General features: G+C 47.9%; 2 protein-coding genes across 2 annotated transcripts; both read left to right on the top strand.

Annotated features, from left to right (window-relative positions):
* Positions 1-11,292: 11,292 nt before the first annotated feature.
* On the top strand, positions 11,293-14,983 carry LOC134523770 (torsin-1A-like). The gene is made up of 5 exons (XM_063353121.1): positions 11,293-11,493; positions 12,688-12,956; positions 13,040-13,215; positions 14,157-14,284; positions 14,415-14,983. Exons 1-5 carry the CDS (start codon positions 11,307-11,309, stop codon positions 14,657-14,659), a joined length of 1,005 nt encoding a protein of 334 aa, XP_063209191.1. The 5' UTR covers positions 11,293-11,306; the 3' UTR covers positions 14,660-14,983.
* Positions 14,984-15,679: 696 nt separating this feature from the next.
* Positions 15,680-23,553, top strand: LOC134523714 (torsin-1B-like). Its single transcript, XM_063353004.1, has 5 exons — positions 15,680-15,938; positions 16,411-16,676; positions 17,937-18,112; positions 19,101-19,228; positions 19,331-23,553. The coding sequence occupies exons 1-5, from the start codon at positions 15,680-15,682 to the stop codon at positions 19,606-19,608; spliced, it is 1,107 nt and encodes a 368-aa protein (XP_063209074.1). The 3' UTR covers positions 19,609-23,553.
* The last annotated feature ends 428 nt before the right edge of the window (positions 23,554-23,981 follow it).

Consider the following 23,981-nt stretch of genomic DNA (forward strand, 5'->3'; position numbering starts at 1 on the left):
TACAGCATTAAGAGCACTGGCTTGCTAACAGGGCTGGGAGAGAAAGCAGATGTGGTCCCAGATTTCAGCCTTATGGAGACCTGACGTTCAACAGCAGACGAGCAGCTTCAAGCAGAAAAGCAGAAAACAAACCAAGATGGCCTTTCTCTTCTTCAGTGGCTGACCAAGGGCTGTGATCTCCTGCTGTGCTGAACCACAGGGCTCTGCTCGCCCTCAAAGTGCAATGGAGTGCCCAGCTTAAGAACAGGGACTTTTTTTGGCAGGTGGGTGCCTCTTAGCTCCTGGGCTGTTAACCCTGCTCTGAAACCCAGGAAGAGCAGCAGGCTTCAGAGCCCACCTGTTTTAAAGCCCTTTAAGTCCTGTTTTCAACAGAAAGACATTTTCACGTTGTCACAGAGACATGGAAACGTAGGACAGGGGGGAATGGAAAGGTCAGCGCTTCATTGCCTGTCCCTGACCCCAGCTGAGAGTGGCTAGATCATCCTGGTGAGACCGACCCTAAGGAGAGCCTTCCTTCATGGCCATGCCATAGAGCTTGACCCACCACAAAGCTTTCCAAAGCAGAGCTTATTTTTAAAAACCCAAGTTCTCTGCGTCCCCTCCACCATCCCTAGACTAAACAGCAGCATTTCCTCCCCCCCTTCCTTATAGGTCATGTTTTCTAAATCTCTTTATCATACATGCAGATCTCCTAAATGTTCTCACTTCTCACAGCAAGGTCCTCTGCAGCAGGCGGGTGGCTGGGCTTCCAAGAGCAGCAGACCAGGGCCTGCTTGTCACGAGACCTGACTCAGACAGAAGTCAGAGCTTCTCGGCAGTTTGAGGGTTGTTTTTTTCTTTTTTTTTTTTTTTGAGTTGAGTCACTTGTTAGCCTGTAGCTATGCTCCAGATGAATGTTAAAACTTTCCCTTTCTTTCCCCTGCTCTGGCTGATGCACAACACATCTTTCGGGCTTGCTTCAGCATCTCAGCAGCCAGGAGAAAGGTGGTGCAGGTCTCAACTGTGATGTTATTAACAAACACACCCCACCTGCAATGCTAAAAACAACCTCCCCATAATCAGCCTGGAAAAAAGGGAGTAATTTAGCTGCATTATTTACAGCCCCCGTTGCCTGGAAGCTTTTTATTGCATCGCTGTCTCGGCTGCCCTCTTGCTCACAGTGGTGGGAGCAGTCACAGAAGATGACCCAGGCTGCGGTCATGTCCTGAGGCAGCAGAGCAGGAGATAAGGAGAAGGGAATGAAGTGCCTGGACGTCAGATTACATACCCTGTGCAATGCAACATCTCCCGCACTTGAAAGTTAAAAACAGTCAGTGCGTATTTCCCAAACACACAGTGAGGAAAGGGACGGGAAGGTAGGCCCACACAGCTTCCCAGAGTGATCCCCCGACTTTATCAAGACCAGAATTTGGCCTGAATGATGCAAGGAAGTAGAGAAACCTCTCTGTGCTACTCCACGGGCAGTGACACTTAGGCTAACTATCCTAAGATTTCTTCCCTTCCATCAGCATGGAATGATCCATCAGCAGGTTTAGAGGAGTCTCCCGATTTGCAGCTATGTCCTTGCGTCCATGATGTGTGCCCAGAAATCTGCTCCACCCTGTGTTTATCCAACCCTGACTGCTCTATACAGCCCTCCATGAGGAGATTTGTGCTCATTACAAATATTTACAAAGCAGCAGAATGCATCTGTCTAGTGCAGCACATTTCTGTTAACGGTGCCACCAACTCAGCCAAGACTGAACAAGAAGTGCTGCCCCATTAGCAGGGGAGAAGCTGCATCCAGGTGGGAAGGCTGCTGTGGAAAGGGCACAGGAACAGGAGGCTACTGGATACTACACCCACATTAGCAGGGCTAGAGCTGTCCCACAAGGAGTGTTGGGCTACAGAAAGGGGTAGGGACCCGCGCTGCACTATACCATGCTGTGAGCACCTTTGCTGGTGGAAGGGAGCTGCTGCTCTTCAAGACGAGCCGGGCTGTACCCACCATGGGGCACACCATGCTTTCAAGGCAGTACAAGGCCCTGTTGTGGCTAGCAATGGACTGAGGTTCTCTGGCCCCATACACCCTGGTTCATCCCGTCTTCAGAAGCCAGAGATTAACTTAAGCTCTGAATCACAAAGTTTAATTCTCTTTCTTGCAAATTTCTTGTCATACATGACGGTAATGCTTGATAATTACATGCATCAAGCCACTGTCCAAACTGTTAAAATTAAATTACTTCCTGGGACAATAAGTTCCAAAATGAAACACAATTTAAATTAAGATTATGATAATAATAATCGTCACCATCTTTTAATGGGATCTCCTTCCCCTCTTGTTCATGTCAGAGAGACACGCGGGAGGTTAGGAAGAGCAGCAGTTCTTGCTCAGCTTTGTCTAGCACACTCCTCCTTCGATACATGTCTGTGAAATCACCTCTTACTCAGCTTTACCACAGTCCCATTCACTTTCATCTCTCTTCAAAGGAGATTCCTCCATGCTTTTGATTATCCCAGTCATACTTTCTTATTTCCCTCCGCCGCTGAAGCAAGCAGATGACCAGCACATGACTGCCAACTCATTTCACCCCTTGCACTCCAACCGTCCTTCAGCTCATTTATCTTTTAAGTGCCCTCAAGTCCTCACTGAGGGGTCTAGGATGACTCCACACCAAGTTATTTAGCACTCTGGAGGGGCTACTCCCAAACTGAAGGAATTCCAACTATGTTCTTACAGAAGACAGATCTGGGACACTCGCTCTGCAGCCATCCGGCTTGCTCCTCTCTGTTCCTTTGGGGCCTTTCTGTATCCTTCAGCACGGTCTCCTCTCTCGCTATGCTATTAGCATGGATTTAACACTGTTCTTTGTAGAGCAACTCCATTCTCCTGTTTTCAGCTTATTCCAGTTCACTGTTGGCCACAGGGTTCCCAGCTCTCAAACACACATTTTAACAATAGCTGGAAACTAAAGGCCTGCACGCAATCTTTTATTTTAGCTGAGAATATTTTTCTTCCTGTTAGATAACATATCTCCTGGAAAAAGAACCTAACATTTTCGGATCCCTTCCAATCCTCCATCCTTATTTAACATCGATGAATCTGTCTGCATATCTAATGTATGGGAATACCTTCCAGGTCATCCAGAGTGAGATGCGAGGCATAAATTAACAGGTCCTCACAGAGCACTTCAGCTGGACATTGCAGAAATTAAAGAATTCAATAGCTCTCATCTGGTCCTGCATAAATAGAGCAACACATGTCTGAACACTGAGACCTAGTGACAACTGCTCATTGATCTGTTTTCAGTAAGTTTGTCACTTGTCCCTCCACAGGAACAAATACAGACGTTCTTCCTCCAGCGCACGGGAGGAACAACCTGCGTGTGGCTGGAAAAACCTGGGAGTTGGAGCGAGGGGACTGGGAAAGCCACCCAGCATGCTTGATGGGGTGGTGTTAACCATGAAGGGATGAGAGCAGAACTGGTGTCTCTCATCAAATTTATGTGACATTTACCTGCCCAAGACCTCTTTCATGTCCAACCTACAGAACCACCAAAAGGAGCTCCTGTACGGTGTGATGCTTTTCCCCTCGCACTGCAGCACTCAAGTCAGTTGAGTAAGTGGACCTCAGTCACTCAAGTTCATGCTCCTAAGCGACAAGATCCTCCCCAAACTATCAGTACACGCAGATAATTTTAAAGTTTGCTCCTGGATTATTTTTTTTTCTTTCAGTAATGCAAACCAACTAATCCAGAAAGAACCTCGCAAAAGCCAAGATGACATTTTTTTCTATCAGGTGAACAGAGTGGTTGAGTGAATTCATTTTGCATTAAGCTGATGTGGAACCAAAGTTACACCTGCAGTACAGGGTGGGTAGGGCAGAGCTCTACCCTGGGCGCGAGGGACAAACACAGGCAGACTGTAGAGAACACAGCCCTTCCTGGAAAAACGGGCCTGAGACTGTCAACTCCAAAAGACCACATGTAACAGGACCACCTCAGGCCCTACAAAGCTGTTTTCCTCCAACTGGATGCTTAAATCCACTATTATTTAGTGGAAACAGCTGTTTAATAGCTTGCCATCTCAGGGTTTCACTCTGCATTGGAGTCCGCTCTGAAGAGATCCTACCCTGGGTGATTTCTTCACAGTTGCTCTCAGCACCAGAGGCAGAAGAGGTGGCACACACGTCTGAGGTGGACTGGAAAGCTCCCGATGGTGAGTCACCCAACAGGAGGGACGCCTTGGCTGTCCTGCATCAGCAGTCTGACGTACAAACCACAGAGATGGACAGACCTGGTGCTATTTCCAGGAAGCCTCCTCACTGCGCTCTCCAGAGAAATCGCCACGTCCCTCCTTGCTCAGGAGACCTCACCACTGGTGCCAAGGCTTGCTGGCTGTCAGTGCCTGTTGTTCCCTGGTTACAGACCCCTGCTGAGGCTCTCTGACGAACCAGGAACCTGAAGAGTCACTGCTGTCCTTTAGCCTTCACTGGCAAACTGCCTGGTGCTCTTCTCTTGCCTTGCAACCAGCTGGTAAGTACCGAGCCCAGCTCCATACCTCCACAACCCTCCAAGGGCAGCCAGACCCGGCCTGTCCAAACAAATGGAGGAACTATTACAGCAGCAAGTAGTCGTTTTCTCCTGGTGAACCTCCTTGTTCCTCAACGCCGACTGCTGCAGCTGATCAAAACCAGGCAAAGGTCTTTATTCAAGCATGAGTTGGAGTCAGAGAAGCAGGAATAACAGAGGCGCCAGTCAGAATAGCTGTTTTGCAAGACTAATTTTAGTGACCTGTATTTACGGCGCTTCCACAGTAGATGGGTGAAAGAGCAGCGTGTTTAGTTTTGCAAACCCCAAGCCAAACACAGCCTCTGATTCTAGTCCAACCCAAAACCTATTGAGCACTTTAAAATCCTCTTTCACCTAAGGGTCCCAAAGCGTTGGATGGGGATGTCTGCTTAACAAACACCACCGCCTTATATATGTTGGATGAAATACAAGCCACTCGCCACATCAGAGCCCATGACTGGAGGGACAGCACAGCATTACTCATGCCCTATAATCCTCTTCCCGTAGCAATCCTCCCTGCCATGTAACCATAGTGTTTTCTTATTTCATCAAGTTCAGGTTTCATCCCTTTCACAAATTTTTTATCCCTTAATTATTATTTGCAACAGAATTCAAGTTTTAAGGCAAAATACGGGCTAAAAGTTTTCCTATTATTTCTTGTTTTCTCAATGAGAGCTATTGCTGCACACAGCAGACGGGCTCACACGAGAGCTACTGCACTCCAGCTGCTTCCAAGCCAGCCTGGAGAACAAAACCAAAAAGCAGGTCCCAGACCCAGACTGGAGGCCAGTCAAAGCCAAACAGGAACACTCTCCAGTTTCAGACTCTGAGCTCAATTTTAAAGAGAAGGGGAAAACCTAAAGGCAGGATTGAAGCGAGTGCAATCCAAGTCTCACAACATCCCTGTCTTACCAATGAGGGACCTACAGAACAAGGTTTAATTCTCTTTCTTGCAAATTTGTTGTCATATGTGACAGTAATGCTTCATGATTACACATGTCAAGTCCATTGTCCAAACTGCTAAAATTAAATTACTTCCTGGGACAATAGGTTCCATCATGAAACACAATTTAAATTAAGATGATGATAATCTTTTTATGGGATCTCCTTCCCCTCTTGTTCATGTCATGGAGAGACACACGGCAGATTAGGAAGAACAGATGACGTGACTTACCCAGAGCTGGGTGACAGCACCGTGACTTGACCCCTGGAGGCCCACTGCAGTCCCCAGATCTAATCACTAAACCACTGAGGATGTCTGCACCATGAGTGTTTAGTTTACAAGTCAAAACAGAGTCTAACTGCCAGCATGCAAGTGCAACCCGATAGCCCATCCAGTGGCTCTATCTCTACCACTTCATACATTATTCATCTCAATCTTGCACAACAGAGGCCTTGAAATCAGAACCCAGAGGCAATTAGGCAAAGCTGACTCTTCCCCAGCGAGGGGTGAAAAGGGGAGGCTGGTAAAACACCGATCCCAGCACCCTGCTTTGCTTTCCTTGTTTCCTGCCCCGAGGGTGCCTCTCGCAGCTGCCAGCCCAGGTGGATTTGCATGGTCCATTGGTGGCTGCTGCTGCTTATTTGCACCTGGCTTTGGGTGGTACCATTAGACACTGAGCTGCTGTATCCTCTCACCCTGCAACAGGAGACACCCAAGCCAGCACATAAAACACCCACATGAGCCCCGGTGTCCTTGCAACACTGGTATTTAAACTCTTAACAGCAATTTTCTCCAAGCTATGCCTTAACCTTTTCAAAACTACATGAGCTTGGAGTGTGTCTATGCCATGAAAAGCCATTGTAGAAATGGACACCTGTTAAGATCACCCAGCTACAAATTAAAAAACTCTGTTCTCCTCAAAGCCTGTCACTATGTCAGCCCTGGCATCTCCCATTCAGATGAACAGAAACCTCTCGTTTTTCTCCAAAGCCAAAGAGCTGCCTCTCTCCATTCCTTCTCCCTCTGGAGCACACAGTGGCCTGTGGAGGCACAGAGCCAGTTTGGCTGCCAGGCACTTAAATAACTCCCTGTGCTTGTTCTGAGAAAGGCCTTCTCCATCCATCATTGCTTGATGCAGTTGGCATGACTGAAAGATCAAACAGGTTTCAGCAGCAGGTCTCACCAAATAAAGAGCAAACAAATGCCCTGCTAGCTTGTCACCTTGCACTTTTATCTATAAAACATTACCTTTCAAGGAGGTTCCCACGGGAGGCAAGAAATGTGAGACAGCTGCTTCCCTCACCCACACTGATGCTGTAGATCAAGCACGGCTTTAAACCCCTCCTCTCACTCCTGTCCCTACCAGGTAACACAACCTAGCTCCACCTGCTGAAAACCACTTGATATCAGATTGAAAAAAAAAAAAAAAAAAAAAAAAAAGTCACATTTGTCTCCCTCTGCAGAGATTGTCAGCATTCACCATGAGCCAAAGGGCATCAGCAGCACTGATAAATCTTGCTTGATCCTCAGCTGCTGTACGTGGCTCTGGGTAGGGGCCATACCAGTGTAGACCAGGTAAAGCTCTGGTCTGGAACCACCATTGCATCCAAACACTGTGAGGTCCCTAGGGCTGGTACTTCATTCTGCTTGTCCAGCACAGGGAGACTCTGGTCTCTGACTGCAATACAGGCTCCGGGAAAAGGGCTTTACAGTTGGCCATCCATATGGGAAATCCTTTTCTCTTCTTGTAGGGAAGAACCTCAATTGTGTTTTCTAGAGACAGCATGCAGACAAAAAAAACCCTACATCAGAATTTTACAAGGGTTCAGACATGATCAAAGGAATTCTTTCACCTGGGCAGATTTATTTAGACTTGTGTATGATGTCCCACTTCACTCAAATCCCAAGCGCATCCATACCTTTCCTTGTTGGACTGTCCCTCTTCACACAGCACAGCAGCACACACTGTCCCAAAGGACTCCGATTTTTGTACCACAGACAAGGATCTTCAAGCCTGCCCAAGGCAAATCATGGCTTAAGCTCTTGAGTAAAGATTTCAAAGACAGACCAGAATTGCTAAACCCTTTGCTATGAAATGCCACGTTAAGAAGAACTTTCATCATCTGCAAACCTCAATTTTCCTACCTGCAAGAGAAGGATGACACAGTCTCTTGACTCCCTGGGTGTTGCTAGGATTAGACAATGTTTGCTCAACATTAATGTAGATTTCGGTGTCTTGTGTTATTGCTACTGTCACACTATAGAAAGGTCAATGAACACATTCCAGTGAGTCAGAGCCTTCCCACAGCGTTAGTATCATCCTCAGAGCTTAGCCAGGCTCTGTATTTGGATAAAGCCCACCGCAATCTCACCCTTAAAAGATCTCAATGTACGTCAGTGGCAGCCCTTTCCTGTCCCTGCCTCATCTCTATTTTTAGGAAAAGGAGCATTTGGAAAATGATGCTGAATTTGAAGAAGGGAAAGCAAACAAACCCAAACCACAGAGCATTAGAGAACATCTTGCCCAAGTCAGAAGGCAGGGAGAGAAGAGAAGATGCGGACAGAGATATGTTCAGGTAGAAATTAAACTGAACATAGGGAAAATAGAGTCTCTCACTTCTTCTTGTCCAATTAGAAACCCTCAGTGAGAACCTCTTTGCCAGCCTAGCGCTTCATGTAAAACAGCAGTCACATTACCAAACCTCTTTCATAAAGCACCTGGAAACACTGAGGACCTGAAACCTTGTCCAACAAAAATGCAGACTTTTTCTGGAAAAAGCATTCATTGACCTTACAACTCTTACCTGGAAACCTCTTGCATTCCATTAACTCAAGGCAGGGCTGCAACACCGATGCCCAGCACCCTGTCTCCTGGCTGGAGACATTACGTTTCTTGGCTCTCCAGCCAGCTGCGAGGTATGCTGCAGTGATCAGAAAGCCATGCTAACCAGCCATATCCCAAATTCTCTAGGCTCCCTGCCATGGAGCTGGAAGCCCAAAGTCCTGAGAATGCTGACTCTAAACCAACAATGCACGAATCAAACTGTGGCTGGGTGACAGAAAATTTCAACACACCGAAAGCAGAGTAAGGCCAGGCAAAGCTCTCATCTGGGACTTTCTTCTCTCCTCACCCTTGGCCCTAAGTACTCCATGTCTGCATCCCTTATCTCTCCCTTTGAACACACCCACCCCATCTCCACTACCTCCCCTATCACAACAGCTTTAGCACTCCGAACACTTCAAACACCCCATATCCTCCAGCTCATACCACTGCTCCCCAAATCCCTACCTTCCCTCTTCCTGCAATCCCCCCATGTCCTTACCTCTCCCACACCCTCACCTTCCCACCGCACCACTTCCACCGCTGACCAGCGCCGCAAATCATGGATACCTCAAACCAACACTTTTTGACAGTTCTTCTCAGCTACAAATTTTCAGTACTTACAGCTTGTGGTAACTGATTCAAGATGACCCACTGCTGGCTGACCACCACCATCCCCTGTGCTGGTCGGGGGCCAGCGTCAATACACGACAGGAAGCCAATTCTGTGCCCAGGGCACAGGAGGGCGCTGAGAGAGAAGAACAACATGTTCATCAGCACACACAACAGGCGACAAGACGTTGCACGGTGGAGTGCGTGTTGCAGGGTCTGTGCTCCACTCGGAGCTTCCAGACAGCTGTTCAAGGAAATTGCCATCAATGTCAGCCCCACCACCGCTATTAGACATCTCATCCATGTCCGGGCCCAGCTTGAACCCATTTAACTTGTAAGGGATAATGAGATAACAGCATGACATGTTGCAGCTGAAGGTTATTTAAACACCCATCTGGTACCTGTTATGCAGCATACATCCTATTGTTGTATAGGAAATATATGCCACCTCCCTCCCACATGGAAAGGAGAAGATCTATAGATGTCTCCCATGCTACTCCTTCTTTTTGCATAGATGAGGTAATTCTCCTTTTCTGTGTTGTTTCTAGCATATCACTTTGGACTTCCTATCTGCATTTTGGGAGATGTAGTCCCTTCCAGACTGGTGAGACCTTGTGAAATGACACAAGACCAGAATGAAAAATTTAATATGGACATCTCATCACCCCCTTCGCACATCGGTCAGAAGAGGCTCCATGCCAGCTGGGTTTGAAAGCATGGACCATAAACTGTGAAACAGATTCACCCTTTGTATGACACGACTTGGCGCTACACTTTTATTCCAGAGAGATTCAGGGGTGACAATCCATTTCAGCGTTTATGGGCCCACGCTCCGCTTCTACACAGGAACGGTGAAATACCTGCTGAAGTCTGTAAAGTGGGCAACCCAACCTGCTCGCACCTTTAATTCACATGTACAGCCAAGAAAATCTACAGATCCCAGCTAAACAGCCTCATTTCTTTATTCAAACTCCCCATTTTTATAAGATGATTTTGGCTGTTCTCGGTCCCCTGCCGATATTGCCTGGGAAACTCTTGCCCTCTGGGAAGCCTGAGCAGCCATGAGGGCTGGGTTGTGTGGTGTCCCAAGAAATCACGTTTCATAACACAAGCGGTCAGCGCTGCAGATGTGCACTCTCTCCTCCGTTTTTCTCAGTTTTCTGCAAAAGTTGTTCCACCCTGCAAATCCTGGGCTAAAATCTGTGTCTGACGCCCCATCTAGCGTTCAGCACAGACAAACGCAGAGGACTGCTGCATCAAGGAAACGGAGTCGGCTGGAAAATTCCCAGCATTTTTTTAGCGATATTAAACCGCCTTTGTGCAAATATAACTTGAGCTGACTTTAAGAGAGTTCTGACGGAGTCCAGGCAACATGTAAACCTGCATATGCCACTGCCAATGCTCTCCTCTGGCCTCTATGCAGCCTCTGGGTCTCCTAATAGAGCAATTGCAGGCGGAAAGCCCCGCAAGCCCTGCTCCTCAGGTGTTAACTCCTCAGCAGCCCAAACCCCGGGGCTTTGAGGACACCCCTCCGTAGGTGAGTCATCTGGGCAAACCACCTTGGAATCACAAGCCAAGAGTCTAAGCTGTGCCAAACTCAAGACTCAATGGCAGCTGACAGGGAGGACTCTCTCAAAACAGGGAACAACAGGGATTCCCGGGTGCTCGGCAGCCATCAGCACAGGGCACCCGTTTCAAGTGAGACACCAAATCTCGAGCATGTATTTTGAATAATAAATGATGCTGCTCAGTGCTTTTCCAATGAGATTTTTAAAAATAAAATGAGAATTACTTAAAAGTGCTCTTCGCATTTTTTTCATTTAAAAAAAAAAAAAAAAGAGTGTTTGCTGAGAAAATATTTCGGTGTCTGTCCTTCCCCTTTGCAAACACGCTTCATGAAGTTGTCAGGACAAAATATCTGCACTGAGAACTTGGTTTTATTAAAGCAGCTTTCTGACACGTTCAGTCCTGTGAGTTGCAGAGCTCCAGCCACTGCTACAGAATCTTGGGCTCTGTGATGCTAGGTGCACAACCCGCTCTGAACTAAGCCCAAACCAAGCATCACTGTGTTCTTGGTTAATCACCAGACCAATTAGCACCTTGGTTAAGATGCAGTGAGGTTCCAGTCCTTCACCCCTCGGAGCTGGGATTGTTCTGATGAAACTCTCACTCTACCCATGCAGAGACGCCCTGCTCACAACACTTCCAGTTCTCCAGGAGCAGTGTGATAAGTCTGTTAACTCATTAACACCTCCAGCTTACAGGAGACTTGGCTTCCATCCTCTCGAACAGCCTCGGGCCCCACACTTCAGGAAGTTACTCTGCAACTTCTGTTTCACTTTCCTTTCCTGCTGAGCCAGGCTGGCTTTCAGTTCCCACCATGAAGCTTATGAATGCTGCTGTATTCTTTATTCTTGTGCCCACTTTTACGCCAGCTTTGGACCCTCTCAGCACTTCAGTCTTCATGGGTGGTGCTGCTGTCGCTTGGCAGCTCCTCTCCCCTCACTCCTGGCTCAAGTGCAGTCTCCTGGAGTGCTGCAATATGGAGGACACACTGAATTTATCAGGCAAGGCAGTGGCAAGGGCACCCTGAGCCAAGTTGTCAGTGAGACCAGCTGATGATCCTTCCCAGGGTGGTCAGGGCTTCCTTTTTCATGCCAGTATCCTTTGGGATGGTTGTGGAAAGGTAAGAGTTACCGCCCACAGTGGCTCTACAAGGCAAAGGCTGTACTAACCTAATATTGCTTATCCCACAAGTGGTCACGTACCGTGCTTCTCATGGCAGCATTTTCCTTGCTGGTGTCTTGGTTTATATTGGCAGAAGGAGGCAAAATTCTGGAGGTGAACTGAAGGCTAAGAGCTAAAGAAATAATCCCACATCTTCTTCAGACGGACACCCAGCGGTATCCCACACCCCAGTTGGTGGTTGCCTGTAATACATGTCAAATGAGTAGCAATTAGTGGTAGGTCTAGATTCAAAGCACGCTGCTTCACTCCCCTGAGACAAGCAGGCTGGCAGTCCCCAGCGACTGGGGAAGGAAGGGTTGTTTCACCCTGCCTGCGGGGAACTAGTGCATAGTCTGAAAAAGAGCTTATGTGACCTTTTAACCATAAACTCCTGATCCTGCCACCTGGAAATCCCCCTTCCCTTTGTCATGGGATTACAAATATTGCTTCATTTCAGTGCTAGGCCACAGATTTCAAAACAAATCCTCAGCTGTTGGAGACCTGTGTGCTTCCAGGTACTTCAATATGTCCCTTCCTACCACCTCTGGATCTGCTGCGTACAGACAGGCTGTTCCTAGTACTTTAGCCACTGAAACACCAGTGGTGGTACTTTTTAAGAGAACTTTCTATAGCAACAGAAGCACATTTTTCTATAAATGCGAGGTATGCTAGATGCCACAAAAACAGTTAACGAGAATTTAGCACATGCAGTGAACAAGCCTCTGCAAATACAGTAGATCCCATCCCAGGACTTTATAGGAGGCAGTAGCCACAATACCGCTGGGACTCCTGCCTATCTCATACTAACCGCTTGCTTCCCATAAATGCCATCAAGAGTCTGATTCATGAGTTTTCTCTTCAGTTGGATTCTCTGCGGATTCACAATCTTGTCATGGCCGGAGGGCAGCAAACATTTGTTCTCCCTGATGGTCATTCAGCTGCAACAAAAAAAAAAAAAAAAAAAAAAAAAAAAAAGAAAAAAAGGAAGGAATAATATGGCATTTTCTGATTCTTCTCTCCCCTTATTCCTTCAGTTATAAAGATGGATTTGGACCGAAAAGTATTTGGCCAGCATCTTGCTGTCCAGATAGTTCTGAGAGCTCTGAGTGCAAATACGCACAGCAAACGGCCCAGGAAGCCCTTGGTGATGTCCTTCCATGGCTGGACTGGAACAGGCAAAACGTTTGTCAGCAGCATCATTGCAGAAAACCTCTATCAGCTTAATATACCAAGACAGAGGTTTGTGCACCACTTCAACACAGTACTGCATTTCCCACACCTTTCACATGTCCATCTCTATAAGGTACTTCCAGCTTTATCTCACTTTCTCCAATTTATCTGCAACTGTGAGTGCAAATCCCAGATAATTTTGCCTCTGTCTCACAGGAGCAGCTGCAGAATTGGATCCAGGGCAATGTCAGTGCCTGTCCAAGGTCCCTTTTTATCTTCTCTGAAATGGATCAGATGCCTCATGGCCTGATAGACTCTATCATGCCATTCCTCGGCTACCATGAAGAGATTGATGGTGTTTATTATGGCAAGGCAATCTTCATCTTTCTGAAGTAAGGAAAGCCAAAAGGGAATTACAGTCCCACAGAATCAGCAGGGACAAAGGGAGTAACAGCTGCTGATAGGTTTGAGGCTGACTGCAGCGTGGCCAAGCAGCTCAAGGTCCCTTGCTGCCTGTCTTTACAGACATGTTGTCAATGAACGTGCCCAGCCATCATGCCTGACAGATCTCACTCTATAAAGAGAAGTGAGCTGTCCCTGCACGGAAAAGGCTCGCATTCCTCAAGTGAATGGGAAACGGACAAGTGGTTTCCAAAAGTGCTGGAGATGCCACTTCCACAGTGGTCAGTAAATTTGTTTTCTCCAGCTCTATAACCCCACCATTAGGCAGAAAGTTCTTTATAAGATGGGTAGGACTCTGCTAGGGAGCTCTTTAGATGCAGAGCAGGGAAAACTCACCTGCTGAAGACCACTTGCATACACAGATCAAGGGAGCACAATTCCTCCAGGTATTATTCCTGGGAAATCCCTTTGCTGAGGATCACCCTAGCTCTAGTTCACAGCACATGACTGAAGCAAGCCCAAACGCCAAGCTTTGGGCTGGCATACCTCTCAAATGCCTTTATGTTCAAACACATGGCCAACTACCTATTTCTGCCTGAGACAGCAATTAGGACTGTGATTAGCAGCTTGTTAGTGAGCCTCTTGGTACACCTGGCAGCGTGACCAATCCCCATGTCTGCTGAAATGACAAACACAGTAGCTGAAGCCACTGTGCCAGAGGAGAGCTCATCAGTCTCCATCAGACACTGCTGTCATTTGGGAGATAGCATGGTCCTTGTCACTTCCCATCATGTAACACCCACATGTAGGGACATGTCACCTCCACTCCAGTGCAGATTCACACAGAGTGACTTAAACAACCGCCGAGATCTGAGCAATAAAGATGGCAAAGATACAGCTCTAATGAGCCAGTGAATCTCCTTCCTAACAGCAATGCAGGTGGAGATAAAGTAGCAGAGATTGCCCTCGATTACTGGAGAAGGCAGAAGAGAAGAGAAGACATTCCTGCGAAGAAGCTCCAGTATCTGCTTTCAGAGGAAATTTTCAGGAACAGAGACAGTGAGTACCTCTGGGCTCAGGGCTCTGTCCCAGGAACGCTGATGTCTTCTGCAAAATGATCCATGAAGCGGGCAGCAACACACTGGCCTCCGCAGCACTCCAATGGTAAAGCTCCCATTCTCTCTTCCAGGCGGTTTCTTTCACAGTCAACTGATCCACAAGAACCTGATCGACTATTTCATCCCTTTCCTTCCTCTTGAATATAAACATGTGAAAGAGTGTGTCCGGCAGGAGCTGCACGTGCAAGGGCATCCCGAGGATGAAGACCTCATCGCAGAGATTGCCTTGGCAATGACCGACTACCCCAGCGAAGAAAGACTCTACTCCAGCAAAGGCTGCAAGACTGTAGCCTCCAGAGTAAGTCTGAGCATCTAGGCACTACGAGCCCCCCGTCTTCTTGTTACAAGACCACAGCAGAAGAAAGAACCAGTAACTCCCTTTCCCCTCCCTGCAGCTCAGTCTACACACTCTTCCTCGAAGGGACTCAGGCTGTCCCATACCAGAGGCACCTTTTGTCAAGCTCTTGAATAAATAAATACATAGGAGACCGCAACAATACTGTATAGAGTACACAGAAGAGGGACATACGTGGCTGATGAGGTTTGCTCCCCTTGCCACAGAAACATTCCCCAATAAAGCATTTTAGAGAGGAAAATCTCCCACTATTGTGGCCAGAGTGTTTGCACCTTAAGTCCTAGCATTGGCCTAATTAATAAAATCTGTTAATAAATAACACTTTCACTATCAGTCTGTTTTACACTGGCTGTGCCCCGTGTATCTCACAGAAGTCACACAGCAGATCAGCACCGCTGCTCCTGCTGTACAGGTGTGGAAACCCAAGCACGAAGGGTTTCCACAGGGGTCGCCGTGTGCCGGTGCCGCTGACGGGCAAATGGAAAAGATGCAAAAAAAAACCCCTCCCAACCTCCACACCGTGTCCCCACGCCATTTCTCCTGCAGGCCTTGGGCAGCTCCTCCGTGTTTGCTGGGCCCGATGCACCCACTGATGGCTGCACGCTCCCGACCGTGGCCTGTCAGCCCCTGCCGCCGGTGGGGACAGAGGGAGTGGAGCCTCCCGGCTGCGGCTCCGGATGGGGAGCTGCCGCTGTGCCGGGGCCTCGCAGGGAGACACGGTGGGTGCAGGGGAGGGACGGGGACAGAGGATGGGGCCCAGGTCACTCAGAGGGGTGACGGCAGGGACGGGGCCCAGCTCACGCTGAGGGGAGCTGAGGCAATGGAGGCGGTGAGGGTGCCCTGCGCCTCCCCCCCGCGCTGCCTGAGGCTGATAATGCCGTCACGCAGCGCCCCTAACGTCATCCCCACACACCGCGCTACGTCACGGCCTGCTGACGTCATCAGCCGGGCAGGGAAAGGCCGGCCTTGCCCTTCACAAAGATGGCGGCGGCGGCTACGGGCGGGGCGGCGGTTTGCCCCGCGGCGGCGGGCGGAAGCGGGGCCGGGCGCGGAGCCGCCATGCTGCGGGCGGCCGGGCTGCTCTGGCTGCTGCTGCCGGGGCTGGCGGCGCTGGAGCCGCTCAGCGTCAGCCTGGCTATCGGCGTCGCCTGGGCCCTCACCGGCTACCTGTCCCACCCCAACTTCTACTGCAGCTACGTGGAGTGCTGCCCCAGCGACGGGCACCGCATCAACGCCACCGGTACGGGGAGGGCGCGGGGGGCGGCGGGCCGCGCTGGGTCCCCAGCCCTGGCGCGGGGCAGCCCTCGGTGTATCTGGCAGTGGCCGTGCCATGCTGAGACCTATGCCCAGCCGTGGCCATGCTGAGCTCGCCTGGTGGGTGGCCGGTGACCGGTGCCCATGGCGGGCCATGCCAAGCTTGCCCAGTGCATGGCTGGTGACTGGCACCTCTGGGTGGCCATGCTGAGCTCACCTGGTGCGTGGCTGGTGGCTGGCATCTGTGGGTGGCTGGTGACCAGCACCCATGAGTGGCCATGCTGAGCTAACCCCTGAGTGGCTGGTGACTGGCACCCAGTAGTGGCCATGCCAAGCCTGCCCAGTGCATGGCTGGTGACTGACACCCATTGGTGGCCATGCCAAGCTTGCCTGGTGTGTGGCCAGTGACCGGCACCCATTGGTGGCCATGCGATGCTGAGCTCTCCCTCTCCCCGCAGCGCTGAGGGCACAGCTGGACACCAAGCTCTTCGGGCAGCACCTGGCCAAGGATGTGGTGCTGAAGGCGGTGATGGGCTTCACCAACAACCCCAGCCCCAAGAAGCCACTAACGCTCTCACTCCATGGCTGGGCCGGCACCGGCAAGAACTTCCTCAGCCAGATTCTGGCAGAGCACGTCCACCCTGCCGGCCTGCGCAGCAAGTTCGTCCATCTCTTCCTGGCCACCCTGCACTTCCCCCACCAGGACGAAGTCAAGCTCTACAAGGTGAGGAGGGGAGACAAGGTTACCCTGAGTCCCTAAATCCCCTAGTATGGGGGTGGGTGCTGCACAGGCCCCCCCCAAGATACCTAACAACTGGAGGTGTACAGCTGGGTGTTTCTGAAGTTGGTGCTCAGGAGAGGTGGAGGAGGAAATGCAATCAGAAAGTGAAAGGCACCAAAATGCCAAGAAATGCAAACTGAGAGTAATTTCTTAGTGCTGTCCTCTCACTGATGCCATCTGCTGATTCCTGCGGTGCTGACTGTTAGGAGAGAATCCCATCATTAAAACTGCACGTACTGGTTGGCTGGGAGGGAGGGAGGTACTTTCTCCATAGCGGTGCCGTGTTTCGCCTTTGTGGCCAAAGCAGTGTTGATAACGCAGCGCTGTTCTGGCTGTTACTGAATAGTGCTTGCACAGCCTTGAAACTTGCTTTTTTTTCCCCGACTCGTAGCAAGCAGGCCGGGGTGCACAAGGGATTGGAAGGGCGCACAGCTGGGACAGGTGACCCCAGTCAGCCACAGGGATATTCCGTACCATATGCTGTCATGCTCAGCAATAAAAACCGGGGTAAAAGAAGGAAAAAGTGGGGGGTGTTGGCCTCCAAGGTGTTCTAACACTGGCTGGGCATGTGTCTGCATGTGGCAGGGGACATAAGTGATTCCTTTTGCTTGTTTTTCCCTCTTGCCATCACCCATCAAAATGTCTGTGAGTTTTCTTGCTTTTATTCTTCCGCCTCTCTCGCCCCTCCTGCTGGGGGGCTTGGCTGCTGGCCGGGGCAGCCCACCATGCACTAGGCAATGAGGAAGTGTAGCTCACATGAGAGATTTTTCAAGGGACTTAATTCCTTGACATTAGATTTCTGATCTTCATGTTTGAAGGCGCCCAAAACTGATAGGATGTGGTTTCTGTATAAAAAAGGAAACACTGATTTTTTTTTTTTTTTTATAACAAACAAAAAAGCAGCTTTCTTTTCTTTAAGATTTCCCATCTCAGCTTGGGTTTTGTGCCTTACCATACACAAAGCAGAAAGAATGAGGAAGTCTCTCATCTGTGAGCAGGAAAAGAATTCGTATTTAAATTGTGTCACATGTTAAAGGGACAAGTCACAGAGTTTACGGTCCTCTCTTCAGGAAAAAGTATAACCAGTGAGCGTGTGATGCTGACACTTGAAAGGGTGTCTCTAGAGGCTGTCACATACAAGTATTTTGCAGTGCATCCCAAAGAGACCTAGTTTTTTAAGTGTTTTTCAACCTCTTGTTCCAGGAGCAGCTACAGAACTGGATTCGGGGCAATGTCAGTGCCTGTCCCCACTCCATCTTCATTTTTGATGAGATGGACAAAATGCATCCAGGTCTCATTGATGCCATCAAGCCGTTCTTAGACTATTACGAGCAGGTTGATAGGGTGTCCTACAGGAAAGCCATCTTCATCTTCCTCAGGTCTGTAGCACCTATTTTGGTCATTTTGAGATACCGAGATAAATCTGTGTTTATGATGTTCTTATGGGACTTCATTCAAAGAACAGCAAAAGAACCGCTCTGGTAAAGACAGAGGGGAGCACCGTGAGCTCTTGCATGGCCCGTGGCTGTAGTGGAGCAGGTCTGAGGCGGTGCAGCCGACCACTGCAGTGTGCTGAACTCATGAGCCTGGCCCAGAGCACGGATCGTATGGGAGCTCACATTCTGGGGAAGTTCTCTGCGATGCATGCACCATGTACTGGAGTTAACTGTCTTCATAGAGCTGGTTTAGTGCTGTGTTTTGGATTTGTGTCTAAAACCAGCGTTGATAAGGCACCTGTGTTTTGATTGTTGCTGGATGGTGCTTGCAAAGCCTCAAGGCCTTCTCTTTTCCCTTTGATGCCCCCAGCGAGTAAGTTGGGGTGGGCAAGAGGATGGGAGGGGACGCAGCTGGGACAGCTGACCTGAACTGGACAGGGGAATATTCAATACCATGTAATGTCATGCTTGACAATAAAAACTGGTGTAGAGAAAGAAGGGGGGGTACAGCTTCCCACGTGACGGTTCTTCAAAGACTGCCTGGGCGTTGATCTGACTGTGGGGTTTGAGAGTGATTTCTTTAGCCTTCCTTGGGTTTCTTTTTCCTCCTCTTCTCATTACCTATTAAACTGTCTTTATCTTGACACACAAGTCTTCTCACTTCTGTTCTTATTTTCTCCTTTCATCCTGCTGAGGTGGGAGGGAGTAAGCAAGCGGTGTAGGTGCTTGGGCTGCTGGTCGAGGTCAGCCCACTACACACTGATGGCTACTTAAAGAACTGGAGACTTTCCCTAAATTTTTGCCTAAGGATTTCTGTTTTGGTGATTTGTTTGATGTCAAGAAGATTAGCAATATGTCTAACTGTCTAAAAAATAAATTCTAGTTCAGTTGTGTCTGTGTTCACCACTGTTCTTTTTTCTTCCATGAATAGCAACGCAGGTGGTGACTTAATTAATAAAGCAGCCCTTGACTTCTGGACAAGTGGAAAGCGCAGGGAAGAGATTCAGCTGAAGGACCTGGAGCTCATGCTGTCTGTTGGAGTCTTCAATAACAAGAACAGTAAGTCACTTTCCCCAGAAAATGGGCAGTTCCTTTTACTTCATAACACGGGGTTCATCTCTTGACCCTGCCCTGCTTTTCCCTTTCCCCTGTCTCCTGCAGGTGGCCTGTGGCACAGCAGCCTCATCGACAGGAACCTCATTGACTACTTTATCCCCTTCCTGCCCCTGGAGCACAAGCACGTGAAGATGTGCGTCAGGGCTGAAATGACAGCCCGTGGCTATGCCATCGATGAGAAGATTGTTCAAGCAGTGGCTGATGAGATGACGTTCTTCCCCAAAGAGCAGAAAATCTACTCTGATAAAGGCTGCAAGACTGTACAGGCCAAGCTGGATATTCATGAAGACTTTGTGTTGAGAGATACAAAAGCCAAGGGGTGATTACCCGTCGGGTCACCAAAGCACTTTCAGAGCTTTTGGAAACCTGTGCATTTGCACTGAAGTTTTTTACTGTTGCAGGGAGTATGGTGAAAATACCAGAATGACCTGTGTGGGCTTTTTAACTTTTTGTTTTTTTAACTTAACGTCCCACTGTTCATCTCTGAACTGTCTGGTACCCAAACGTTGCCCCCTTTATTTTTCTTTTAACCTATAGAGAATTTCTGATCGTGAGGCATGTATAGCACTGGTTACAGCCTTTATTCTTCCGAGTGCTGGGATTATTAAGGATTTAACTCCTCTTTCCACAACAACTAAACTAAAGCAAAGGAGAGCAGAGGAATTCTGGGCAGTCGCATTCCCTGCCTTGTATGTGGTCTCATTCATGGGCTAGCGAAATGAAGGGATGTGTGGGGTGCTCAGGACTCGGATAGTGTCTGCAAGGGTGAATACCTTGATGTGTCAGTAAGAGGACGGTATGGTGGAAGGCTTCCTCCTTCACAGCAGGCTGACGATGTCGTGGCTTCTAGAGAGGAGCATCAACTATTCGGGGACAGAAGGGCGTGATTATGTCTGAGCTGTGGCGTTGTATCACATCTGCTACAGTAATATGGAAAGTCATGATGAGATCAGGGAAATCTGTTACTATCTAGTAAAGAAGGGTAGGGGGAAGTAACTGCTTGCCCTTCTGCTTCTTTGATAAAAAAGAAATTGTAAAAGAAACTTCATATTCTTCTAACTAAGGAGGCTAAGTGAATTTGTGTGGTAACTCCAGGGTGTTTGTCTTCTTAAGCAGAGGGACCCATCTGAGGGATCTGCCTGTTCCAATACACTAGGCCAATCTCCTGTTTTTAATTAGAAAAAAGTCTCGGGAGGATTTGACTCTTGCAGCTTGTCAGGTTCGTCTGCGTGCAGGCTCCTGGGCCTGAAGTCTGCAAGACCTTTAGTGGTCCCTCCCAGCTGCACCCAGTAGCCTAGGAGTGGGTGATGCTAGTCTCACCTTGCTTGGAAGACACTTTCATGGCAGAAGTTGTTTTTAATAGTGTATTTTTATACTGAAGTGTAAGTAACAGCAATACAAAGCTCTTCCTAGAGAACCACAGAGAAGGGAATATGGGAAACCGGGGCAATCAACAACAATCCCACACTTCACTAGGTAAGTGTGTTTTATAGTAGCTTATAACATTAAAGAATGTCTGTGCGGAAGGGTGAGTGATGAGTTAGGAAACTGGGAAAAAATTGATTTAGCCTTCACCCCCTTGGTAAGGCTGGGGTTTAAAACTCTGTTGCAAGCTTTAACTCTTTCATCATCCATCACTTGTCAAATATTGTAGTGCAAGACAGAAGTGCCTATCACTTGGTTGATTGTAGTGTGTTTTTTTTAAACTGGCATGAGGGATTGGGCTATTTTTGTGCTGCAGCATTTACTCCCTCATTTGTACCTAAACTTGCTTTAAGATGTGATGCAAAACGTACAGGTCTCAACAATGTTAATGCAAATTACAAACAGAAAGCTTAGCATTTAAGCTCTAAACTAAAAGTGCCAATTGTCTTTTACAACCCCACATGGAATTTGTCAAATGTTGGCAAACTGTTCACGCTGATACAATCTCCAGAGCCAAATGCTAGCGAGCCATTAACCTTGGGACATTGGACTGTTGCTTCTCATGTGTAATGTTTTGCCTCTTAACTGACTTAACTCATGGGTGTAAATGCTGCATCCTGTTTCAGGTCCTCCAAATACTAGATATTTGTGCACTTTCAAAACACTTTATATTACTACTGTACTGCGGTTGGAATAAATCTTAAGTCACTTTTCTCTCTTGGTTTAATAATTTTCAGCCATGAGAGAGTACTAGTTTATGTAGTTTTCAATCAGCTGCACTGCAGCTTTCTGTTAAGCTTCCTTTATTCTTAAAAAATTGTTTATAACAATAGATAAGCAGATTAAATAGACGGTTGAAACTAAAGTATGTTGAGTCATCAAACAGCAATCAAGAGTTAAATATATCTCAGTGGAAACACACACCTCTGAAAAAGGCTTAAAGCCTCTGCCTGCTCTGCTTCATGCTTAGTAACAGGTTATCTCCTACCATAATGCCAGGCACTGCAGGACAAGCGTTCCTCCTCTCTCTGCTGCATCTGGAAAGCTGTCATTCAAGGTGGCTTTTCACCTCTTCTCTAGCTGGCAAAGGCACAATAGGGCTACAGGCTTTCATCGTATCTCCGTGGGCCGGAGCATCTGCAGCCTCTCCAGCACTGAAAAAAAGCCAGTATGTAAATAACGGCCTAATTCAAGTGAGGTACAGCTGTTGGCAACAGCTCACACCTCCCTCAACAGTCAGTTGTTCACGGTGTCGTGACCCATGTGTTGTGCTGTAACGATGCACAAGGAGACTCATTAGGGAGCATATATGGGAAGCATAAGCTGTCTTGTTCATCAGGACTTTGCACTCTGCCTGCGCCGCTCGGCACGCTCGACAGCTTGGCTCTTTGGCCCAGGGCGGCGGGCAGATGAATCTCTAGGGCCAGGCTGCCTCTTTCTAGCAAAAGCGGCACTTAATAACACTGCTGTGTTTTAACCATAGTCTCTAATTTTATGAGCACAGGGTGAGATCTTGGAATGTTCCCTGCAGAAGGCAGCTGAATAAAAGTAGCCGTTGCTTGTACTGGACTTTGGTAAGAACAAACAAAATTCAATCTCACCAACTGTTCAGCTGCTCTCACCTGGCCAACGGATTGTTTTTCTAGGGATCAGACCTTTCCCCCCATTTGACATTTTCTTTTGTCTGTTACAGTTAAGTGGCCTATTAAAAAGAATAACAATCAAAGTTATCCAGTCACATTTCTTTTACCCAGATGCAGGAGATGCTCCTAGCCCAGGTCTGCTGTTTTCAAGGACAGAAGAGATTAAACAGAGGCAGTCTCGACCCTTTCAACATCATTTCTACACCCTCTAGAGGCAGCTTTCGTCCACGCTAAGCCATCTAGGGCTATGATACGGTTAAATACTTGCTACCAACGTATGTCAAATGCCCGTATCAATGCTGCAATGGCACATAAAGCAGAATTAAGACTGTAGTTAATGCTGGAAAAGCCACAATACTGCTTGGTAGAACTGTTTCTTTTGATGAGAAGGTACCAGACAGTAGTAAAAGTTTATCGTTTTCACATCTGCTTTTTTCCATTAGTCTGTCATTTGCTATGATCAGGAGGTCAAGGAAACAGATAAATAACCTGAGTTCAAAGCACTCATTTGCTAACAAATACTAGGACGGATAATTTGCATATTATACAACTTCAGAACTGGACAGATGAAGTTGTACTGACCTTTTTCCCCTCGCAGAGAAAACTTCAAGATGCTGCCACTGAAAACATGGGTGGCTTCAATCAGAGCCTGCAGGGTGTTCTGTCAGCGGTACCACAGTGGGAGGAAGAGACAAGAAGCAGGGTTTTAACTAGTCTCTAGAAGACAAGTCCATCCTTATGATACTGTTGAGTACATACACATCTAGAAAGTCTGCCTCTACAAAAACCGTGCGAGTGTAATTAGTACCGATGGTCTAGAAGTGCAGTTTCCACTCCAAACTTCATTTGTTTCCCTTTCAGCAGGTGGCAGAGAGTCACACCTCCTTCCCATATCTATTCCCTTTGAACTCAAGAAGGGAGATACCTGTATTCAAGCACAGCTGAACGCTTCAGCCAGAAACGTAGTATGCTCTTCTGCAACAAGAACATCAAATCACTCCATGCAAAGAACACCAGAAGGTAGCTAAGAAATACATTTCTGATGAGAAAAGTTTATTTTGAATAGAAACTGGAGTGAAAAAAAAGCTTCTGCAGTGCTCACATTTAGAAACAAGTCTGACACTCTTCACAGTAACTTCAGTTGACACATTTTTTTTTATTTTTTTTTTTTTCCCCCTCCGAAAAACGCCTTTGGCTCCATCTTCATCATTACGAGAACAGGAAAAAGGGAAAACCCTGCAAGCTGGCCCCTGAATTCTACACGTAGGTGAAGAGGAAAAACCTCTTTTCCATTTCCTTGGTTTAAAGTTTAACCTGTACGTGTTTTCCATTAAGTTATACCCTGTCCGTGAGGCTGACTCACCAGTCAGAAAGCACACTTTTCTCCCTCCTGAGATCACTCCTGGGAAAGCACGCTGTGGGCAACATTATACATAAAAAAATAATCCAAAATAGGAACCAGCTGCACTGATGTGGCAGTCAAGGATTTTAACTCACTTCCCTGTAATATTAAGCCCGCCCTCTGAACACTATTCACACCAATGAGTTTCATATTCTCGGTTTGACATGCAGGAGGCCAATTTATACCACTGTTTTGAGAAAAGACAATGGTACCGCATGATATTGGA

This window comes from Chroicocephalus ridibundus, chromosome 15, assembly GCF_963924245.1.
Source record: "Chroicocephalus ridibundus chromosome 15, bChrRid1.1, whole genome shotgun sequence".
NCBI classification, from domain to species: domain Eukaryota; kingdom Metazoa; phylum Chordata; class Aves; order Charadriiformes; family Laridae; genus Chroicocephalus; species Chroicocephalus ridibundus.